Source organism: Caloenas nicobarica, chromosome 13 (genome assembly GCF_036013445.1).
Source record: "Caloenas nicobarica isolate bCalNic1 chromosome 13, bCalNic1.hap1, whole genome shotgun sequence".
NCBI classification, from domain to species: domain Eukaryota; kingdom Metazoa; phylum Chordata; class Aves; order Columbiformes; family Columbidae; genus Caloenas; species Caloenas nicobarica.
In genome coordinates, this window is record NC_088257.1 from 8,455,969 (window position 1) to 8,465,699 (window position 9,731).

The 9,731-nt window shown below is 41.9% G+C and overlaps 1 protein-coding gene across 1 annotated transcript in view; it reads left to right on the top strand.

Annotated features, from left to right (window-relative positions):
* Window positions 1-9,225, top strand: part of RASGEF1C (RasGEF domain family member 1C) — a 70,592-nt gene extending 61,367 nt beyond the window's left edge. The window contains exons 11-14 of the mRNA XM_065643912.1: window positions 4,706-4,801; window positions 6,225-6,348; window positions 8,379-8,451; window positions 8,797-9,225. Of these exons, the coding sequence (XP_065499984.1) occupies window positions 4,706-4,801; window positions 6,225-6,348; window positions 8,379-8,451; window positions 8,797-8,821 (318 nt within the window). The 3' untranslated portion in view covers window positions 8,822-9,225. The remainder of the gene's footprint in view (window positions 1-4,705; window positions 4,802-6,224; window positions 6,349-8,378; window positions 8,452-8,796) is intronic.
* The last annotated feature ends 506 nt before the right edge of the window (window positions 9,226-9,731 follow it).

The following is a 9,731-nucleotide window of genomic DNA, read 5'->3' on the forward strand; positions in this document are numbered from 1 at the left end:
GGGCTTTTGTGGACTTGCTCTCAGACATTGGGGAACTGGGGAGAGCAGGACACACAACGTGGAGGACTTCATTGCAAGTATCTCTGTATCCCTTGAAAATTCACATTGGTTGAAAAACCTGATGGAACGGGTATTCCCAACTAAAATGACTTTTATTTTGGTGTGGAGCGTCAGCCTGGCAGGCCCAGGTGGAACTGCGCTTTTGTTGCAGCTGTGCCAGCCGGTGCAGACAAGCCCCTGTTGTGCAGTGTGTGATTTGAGATGGGGAGCAAAGGGCACAGCACTCAGATATCAGGTGGTTCTCCACTTACATTAGGGAAAAATGACTTACCTCAAGTCCTGCAAAGAAGTCTGATCTGAATCCGTTGCAGCAGGTTTGGGGTGAAATTCTGTCCTCATGAATTTTCATTTCATTTGGTTGTCACTGCCATCTTGGTGAACAAGAATTGATGTTTTATCAGTGTTCGTGGCAGATGTGTGGCTTTCTGAGATCTCACTGATGCTGCAAAAATCCAATTGACGAGATATTAGGGCCGAATTCTCCTGTTTTGTGCCGCAGTGTGTTTCTTATTAGTTTTCTTAAAGTTCTCTTTTTTTTTATTTTATGAAAGAAGGTTTGTTTTTAACAATGCAATTGCATATAGTCATGAAGAGGTAATCTCTGCCTATGCACAGAGCATGGCTAAGGTAAGGTAGATACTGCATGAACAAGCATAATATGGAATTTAGTATTCATTCACTAGAGGAGCCAGGGCAGATGCTAATCTCGCATCTCTGCAAATTGGATGTAAATCTGCTGAAGCTAATGGAATCTCATGGCATTTACAATGAAATGAGATCAGCATCTGGTCTCAGGCTGACTCAGCTGCAATGGGAGTACGTTGTGTTGTTCTGTAAAACAATTCTCCGTGCAAAGAGATGATGGCTTTGGATTTTTGTGACCAGCAGAGAAATTCTTTTAACTTGCACACCACAGCAAGGACCTGTCTATCTGAGATGCTTCTGCAGTTTAGTTCTTCTCTGACCATCATATATATTCAAACCACTTGCTTTAATGTTTGACTTAATTTCCTGTGGAAGTTAGCAATCTCTGTCTCATCTCTACCCCTAGCTGGTTAATACTGAGGACAGGGAGGTTATTAGATTGAAAGGAATCTATTTTACATGAGAAAAAGCCCATATTCTATTTCTCTTGACCAGTAGTTCAAGAAAATGCACAAGCACATGATTTGGTAGCTACTCATGCTGGGTATTTTACAGTATCAGATACAGCAGATAATCTAATTCTTGCTATAGAAATAAGGAATTTTGTTTCTTCTTATAAGCAAGGTTATATGCTATTTATTTTAATGAGTTTGAATAAAACAGAAAGAATGTGATCACTTTTTTGAAAGAAAACGTTCTGTTATTTCTTGGCAAACTTGTGGCAGAGCTCACTCCAAAGAAAACTTTTATCTTCAAACTGAAGTATCCTTGCAAGAGTTTGAGATCCACATCCCCTCCACCCCTCTTCTCGACAAGTGGCCGCTCCAGCAGCCCAGCTGGAGGCTCCCGGCCTCAGTCTGTCTGCTGGAGAAGGAAGGTGCTCTGGAGGGATCGCCCTTGTCACAGACCAACAGACTAAGCAGCAGGTTGTGTTGCAGGCAGAAAAACTGCCTGTAGCCTCAGAGAAGCTAATATTTAACTGGCAGCTTCACCAGAAACATTCTTTTCTTCTCTCCTCAAGGCTGGTGTCCCGGCTGATGAGTTTGCACAGTACTTGAACAGCAGCACAGCTCAGGGGCTAAATGACATCCTCAGAGAGGGGGAGCAGGGACCTGGGCACCCTCCCTCCTCCTGCCCTGTGCACGCATCTCGCCCTCAGCCCTCACTGTTTGGATCCATCTCTTCTCTCGGTGTGTAAAAAGGCACAGCAAGGCAGACCTCGAAGCTCAGAGGTGCGATACAGCAGCAGAAATAAACCTGCCAAAGTGCAGGGTGAGAGAACTGGTAATGAAGAAGAGCTGATGTTTCATGCAGAATTCAGAGGGGTATGCTTGTTAGGAGCTAAGTTGGGTTTTATCTATGCAGTCAGGTGACCTGTGCCATCTCCAAAATTAAGCCATTCCACTGGGAAACCTTGCATTGTGCTAATGACATTTTTTTGGCTTTGAAATGTTGGGAGTAGGGACAGTGCGGTACTGTGTGTTGTTGCCGCCTGATACTGTGGAGGAAGAACTTGTCTGATCTCATTAGCTTTCTTCTTTCTGTAGGAGACAATTGTCCTTCAGCATGTGGGTGGGTTGGCTGGCACAGGGCGGGAATCGAAAGGGAGTGAAATACAAGTTTCTGGCACTAAACCAGTTTTTATGCGAGCAAAGGGCCTGGATTGATGCCAACATTAGAGCATAACTATATCCACTTGTTGCTTTTCCTACAGAAATTTGGAAAACAAAACATACAGGGTAACATATGTTTATTGGGGAAATAAATGGTGACCCAAAGACAGAAATCCCTTGGAAATGTGTAGAGAACTGGTATCCTAGGGTCTGTCTTTGCTGCCTTTTGGCTGCAGATGAGAACAAGCTCTGCCCATGCTCTGAGATTGACCTGGCACTTTGCAGCTGTATTAGCATGGCATCGAGCCCACATTCATGTACCTTCCCTCTCAGCAAGGCTTTTCGCTTATGTTTAGTACCACTAATGATGGTGACCTGGCTCCCAGGCAGTGTGGGGCAGGGCAGAACAAGCTCGCATCTGCCTGCTAAAAATATATAGAGAGAACCTGGCAGTAATTTCTAGCTGGGGATCAGTGTCTGGTTCCAGCTCTCTGTGTCTTTCCACCTTATAAGACCACACCAGTTAGAGAGTTATCATCATTTGTGGTAGAAAACAAACCACGTAGACTGAATTGTATTCTTTACCTCAGGTTGGTTGATCTAGGTTGGATGATATAAAAATGGGTGCTGGAACAAACTTAGCTCAGTTCAGCTGGAAATTGTTCCACCCTGATAGGAGGGCTCAGCATTTGGGGGTGGGGGGGGTTAGGCTGTGCTGTGTTTCCACTCCTACATTATGTCAGTGGGATGTATCAGGATTAATTCCAGTGGCTCTTGAGTGTCAGTCCAGGCTTTCTTATGGCTATTGCACTGAGGTTATGGAGTTTATCTACAGTTCTCCCACAAAAAAGCCAGCAGAGGTGCAGATCTTCAGCATGTGATATTTTAGCCAAAACAGAAATGAGCTCCTGTTTTCACAGCCAGAGTTGGTAGGGGCTTGTAGACTCTTAGCCTCGGTGTTTTTGCATTTCTGACTTGCTCACACTCACTGTCGCATCGTGAAGGCTGTAGACTGGAAAATAACAGCTGCCAATCCTGTTCCGGGTCCATGTCATATCCCGTTACAGCTGATGTACAGCGTGAGATGGAATAACAGTACGACATTAAATACTTAACTAAAGGATTGCTCCCTTGGCTGGTCTTGCATGCCATGAAGGAACTTTAACTTTGGTGCAGGCTAAACAGGCTACAGTTCAGTTAATTTACAAATAGAACAGTGGAAACATTTGGACACTTTCCTTGAAGGTCATGGTGGTTGAGTTTATATTTAGTGGCTTAAAAGACTGGTGTTGCTGCCACAGGGCAATGCCCACAGAGGTGGCTGCTGACCTTATAGCTTAAACCCTCCAAGCGGCCTTTTTCTATCACAGTGCCAGTGCTGGAGAGGTGGGTGGACTCCTGAGAGCCTCGAGGGTCAGCTTTGTCCTGGACTGGTCCTTTGTGTTACCTTTCTTTTCCCTCAGAGTTGTGACATGAGGACCCAGAGGGGCTCTGCTGAAGTGCTGGGGATGCGCTTCAGGAGCACTGTCGCTGCTTTCTGCCGTAGAACATCTGGCACCAAATTCACCCTTGTTGTAATTCTAGTAATTTCAGGAGCCTTACCTAGAAGTGGGCTTTGTCTATAGCAAATTATGACCTGACTCTGGTCATATGGCTTGGATCAGTGCCATATGCCACTTTGCCATGGATGATGCCCAGGGCCTATTTTGAGTGCTACAGTGATGTCTCTGGCTACTCTTGGCATTTTCCTGTCAACTAACTTAATATTGTCAATCCTACTGTCTGCAGGTTAATTTGGAGAAGCAGGTTGTACTAATCAGGCACCAGGAAGGAAATTACTTGCCTCAAGAGGTAGCCATGCATGAAGCTGTTGAAAATGAAACGGCTCCTGATTAACTGTTCACAGACAAGTCCTTGGTCATCAAATTTTATTCTGTCTCTCCTTGTTCAGGGACAATACTGGTTCTTTGGTTCCCAGCTGTCTTCAAATTGCTAGATTTGTGTATTCAACATCTTTGCTTATACAGACTCAACAGAGAAAGGAAGAGTTCTGCAATTTTATTTTGCTCTTTGCTGTCTGATCTTGTCATCAAACAGTGATGCTGTTGATAATAAAATGGGTTATTAGCATTTTCTTAGTCATGTTATTCTGCTCAGTGAACATTGTGTTCAGTTCATATTCATTTCAGTGTACATTCTCCTGATGGCTGAACATGTCTCTGTACCCTCCTGCCCTTTTGCTTGTCTGTCACTTTACTGCTTCTTAAGTGCATAGCATGCTGAAAACTTAGTATTTCATTTTTCTTCTCTCTCCTGATTGAGTTCTTCTTTCATGCAGAGAAAATACTGAACTGGAAAGATAATAGTTATGTCATTTCTCTTCACAGATTGTGATCCCCTTCTTCAGCCTGTTGATCAAAGACATTTATTTTTTGAATGAAGGATGCGCTAATCGCCTTCCAAATGGACATGTCAATTTTGAAGTAAGATCTGAAAAATGTTTTTATCTATCCTATTCTGACAGCACTATACTAGACCATGTGCCTGCAATTTCAGTGCAGACCAACCAAGACTAAATATGCCAAAAGGGATGATCTCAAATGAAAGTTAAAGCAATCCCAGAATGTTTTTTAAAATAATTAATATGTATATTTTATACAAACATTACAAGCAGATCATCCTAACTTGCTCGATGTGTGTTGGCTGCTAGAAATATAGTGTCAGCAGTATAAATGATTATATGTATGGTTTGGAAGGGAAGATGACTTTTCAAAAAACATGGAAAACTATTTTTCTTACACACATGAACAAGTCAGTATGAAAGCTTTATACTTTATCTGCCATTTTAGCCCTTTCTCATTCTTAATAAAGAAGTTTGGCAAAGACGTAAATTACCTGTGGTCATTAAATAAAAATTAGAATACAAGCAGAATTACATATAGAGCACAGAGTCACTGTATCCATGAGGTAAATGTCATGACACTGATGGGAGGATTCAAATGTGTTATCTCCTGCCTGTAGGTTTCACACAGAAAAAATTCTACTAAATGCAGTAGAAGGACTTGTCCCTGCTCATTGCAGGGAGTTGGACTAGGTGACCTTGGAAGGTCCCTTCCAACCCAAACTATTCTATGATTCCATGGCTTACATTCCCCCCCAGCCCTGGCACTAGGCAGTATTAGTCACATATCCCGAGTAATGCCAGTCGTGTGCTGGAGCAGCTGGATTTCCACCAGTGCACCCGTTGCTGGTGCAGTGTTGAAGGCACTGGGCTGTTCCGTGTTGATTTGTGCACCGCGAGGGCTGAGTTCTTGGATTCTGGTGGAGGGGCAGAGATGAGCTGCTTCCAAAAGAACTGGCCCGTGTCACTGAGACAATAGTTCTTGAGCTCTCAAATTCTTTGTAAAACATTTCTTCAGTATCACTTTGGTTACGTTAAATTTCTCTTTCAGTTATTGGCATTGTTGAGGTAGTGAGTAATGCATAAAACACTGAGCCTGGCATTGCCTTAAATTATATCACAACTGGTACAAGACCTAAAGAGTTGCAAGGTGTTGGAGTCACTCCATTTCATGGAATTTATTTGTAATTCTGCTCCCTCCTGTTCCATCAAAGTTTATGTCCTCTGTTCTTAAGTACATTTGTGTAACCCATAACTTTGCTTATGGATACATTTTCATTTAAGTACAGAGTCAGCTTGTAAGAAGGAATGTAGCACACTCTTTCCTCTCACTTTCCCCTGTAGTGAACTGTGAAATGTACCCCTCTGAAAAGTACAGGGCTCTTTTCTCCTAATATCCTTGTGTTTGGCGTGAGGGATCCTGGATCCCAGCTTTCTGCTTAGATGTGGTTGTTCTAGTGAGATAATCTTACTGTACCTGAGTTGGAATGGTTCTATGTTTACAGAAATTTCTGGAACTGGCTAAGCAAGTAGGAGAATTTATAACATGGAAGCAAGTGGAATGTCCCTTTGAACAAGACCCTAACATCATCCACTACTTGCATACTGCTCCCATTTTTACTGAAGATGGTAAGATTCTGTACAATCTGTAATTATTGAAAATATGTGCCTTCATCACTACTAATTAACACCGTGCTCCATGGTTTGGCGATCTCTCTCACTGACCAGTCCTAGTCCTTTCCTGTCATGCAGTTTATTTATCCCCAGTCTAGCAAGGTGTTTTTGCAAATACAACCTTCTGGCTCATGAAGCTGCTGCCTGATCGCTTCTCTTTTGTGTGTAGCTTCTCCGTAAGGCACTATCTAGGAAGTTGCCAATGTGGCCCTATTTTTATAACCAAGAAGAGAGGCCACACAACCATGTTGTGGGCTGCTCTGAATGTCAGCTGTCCCTTAGCCACTCATTCTGTGACTGATGGAGCCAGAACTAATCTGTTCTGCAAACCCACACTGTCATCTCTTCAGCAAAGACAGCCCAGGGCGATGGTAGTCCAGCTGACCTCCTCCACTATATCAAAGAAATGTTATCTACCAAAAAGAATTTTTAAGAAAAATCTTTTCTAGTAATTCATTTAAGCTGTAGCTATGAAAGCCCTGGTCTGAAATTATTTCTTATTTTCTTTTTATACTTATCTGTCCTCTTCAATTTGGTATCCAGCACATCAGACTGTGTCATTTCATACTGATTTGTGTCAGTTGCCTCTTGGTACATTGTCACGCACAGAATTGGCTCTAGCTATGTTCCTATAACCTATACTGGTGTTTGGTATATTTTTTCTTGATTCTATAGGCAGTTTTCTCTACTAATCCAAGTTAATCAGACCAGACAGTTTTTATTTCACAGAGTACTTCAGAACACAAAATTCTGCTTCAAAAATCCTTCCTAAATCCTAAGGCTGTCAAAATAGAATAACTAATGTGATTAAAGTAATACATATCAAAAGGAGACAAGATGGAGGCATTTGTTCTGTTTTTAGGCTCTAAGCCAAAGTCAGGGATATCTCAGAAGTGGTGTTTAAGAGTACAGTTTTCAGGCTGCTGGACAAAAAAGGGTGACCTCAACCCACTAATTGTTTGCAGCTTTTCTCTCTCATGCCCTCCCCTGTATCCCTGCTGCTCGCGTGAGGTGCCCTTTGCAGAAGCCACGGGCGGCCTCTTCTGTTGCCCAGGGCAAGTGCGGAGCAGGAGACCTGCCCTGAGTGAAAGGTGGGAGAATATATCAGAGAGATGCAGCAGTGGTATGTGAAATGCAGCTGGACTCTGCTTGTCTCAATGTGGAGGAAGAGTGGGCCAACACTTGGATATAAAAACACAATTGAATTGTAGGACAGACTTGAATACCGAGATGGTTCCAGTATTAAAGAATAAAGTGTCACTTAAACAGTCAAATGAGGAAATGTGTGTGAACACAAATCACAGCCTACTTAAAAGAAAAAAATCTGTGAGGACAGTGAGCTATTAATGCATTGCCAGCTTTTGCAGAGGAGACTCTACAGCATAGACACATTTTGGTATCATAAAATGCATCCTACAATGCAAAGTTTTGCAGACAAAAAGGACTTGTTTATTTTCTTCTGTGTTCCTTCTCTGGTGTCTGTAACTCATTCTTACCCTGAGGGTGTTTTGTATCCATTTAGCATACCATGTCTCCATAAGCTTTAAAAAGATTGAGGAAGATAAAGTTGTGTTAAATGATGGGAATATCCTTAATTTTATAAAGTTTATATGTTTAGCTGCCAGTTTGCACACTCTTTTTAAATGTTCAAATAACACTTTGGTAACAGTGCTGTGATGGAGTAAATCAGTTGAGATCTCTATATGCAAAACCAGAGACCATTTAACTGTTTAATATTGCTATAAGAAGGTCATGCTAACATATGTTAACTCTGAGGTCCTTTACTGTTCCATCAAAATTAACCTAAGAGCTTTGCAAAGGCACACGTGTGAGCTGAACATCAGTGTCCTGTTGATGATCAGCTACCTGGTGGACCAGGAAGTTTTAGTTTCTCTTGCTGTGTGGTACAATACAGGACACACAGAAATGCGGAGAGATGGGGGGTTAATGTTGCTGTTGGAATAACACATATTTACCTTTCCCAGGTTTGTATCTGGCTTCCTATGAAAGCGAAAGTCCGGAAAACCAGACAGAAAAAGACAGGTGGAAATCCTTAAGGTAACCGCTCGTTTTATCAGCTCATTTCTAAAGCACCTCCAAAATGCTGCAGTGATAGTCAAAGCTTGTAAAGTGCTGGCATATAAAATGTGACCTCGGATGGGGATGTTTTCTATGTAGGACTAATTCACAGAGCTGCGGCTGCACTGATAAAAGCTAATCGTAATCGCAAATTATCCACCATTTAAAGAATACCCTCTTCCTACAGTCTACATTTCCTGTAAGAGATGTATAAGGGTTTGGTGTAAGTGAGAATCTGAAGAGAGTGATTATAAAAACAAACAAACCCCATACTTTTATATTTGCCTTTTTTGAAAAAAAAAATCTTATGTTTTAAATTTACAGATCCTCTATTTTAGGAAAGACTTGAAGATTAAGAGATTATTGCAGTAGGTCAAGGAAAAGAAATCCGCAAACATTTTGCACTACTGATTCCAAAGATGCCTGTTTGGGATTTAGACAATTTCTTTTGTTTGAGTTTTTTGTTGCGTTTTTTGACTTCCTAACATGATGGATGAACTGGATTCATCCACTGAAATCAACAGAACTGTATGCACAATGACGCTTTTCTAACTATGAGATAGAAGAGGAAGGACAAACAGACTATTTGTGGCTGTGCCCAAACTGCGTCAGGATCACCGTCATTTTTGCCTCTGAAAAAAAAAAAACCACCAAAAAACAACACAAACAAACAAACACCCAGAAAATCAGGAGTATCAAGAACAATGGCACTGCAAAGGAGAATGGAGAAGAGGAAGGAAAAAAAAAAAGAGAGAAGAAAAAATACACATGAATATTTCAGAAGCAGGTGCTTCAGACAGCAGCTCTTTAAACTCTCTGAGGATTGTAAAATTAAATCAAACACAGACACAGCAGCAATCTGGTTAATTGCTGAATGAAGAAAGAACTTAATCTCACATGAGCAGTCCCCAGCCTTGTTGAACAAAGCACTGACTGCTACAGGTATAAGCTTCCAACGGATGAAAACTGACATTGCTTGCTCATACGTGGACATGTATGTCACATACAGACCACATCAGCACTGGACAGTTGTACAAGCCCCATGACTTTTTACAGAGAACAATCCAAAGTGGGACTATGGTTTAGTTCTTCTTCTCACCACTGTTGTTGCTTTTCTTACTGTGAATCTCGGCCGAGCTGAGGAGGGCACAGGGTGCGGACGGTGTTGCCTAAGGACCCCCCCACCACATCTGAAGTTGAACTGAAGAAGCAAATGCCTCTGGACTCAACTTACCTCTATTTAATGTATGTAGTGTATT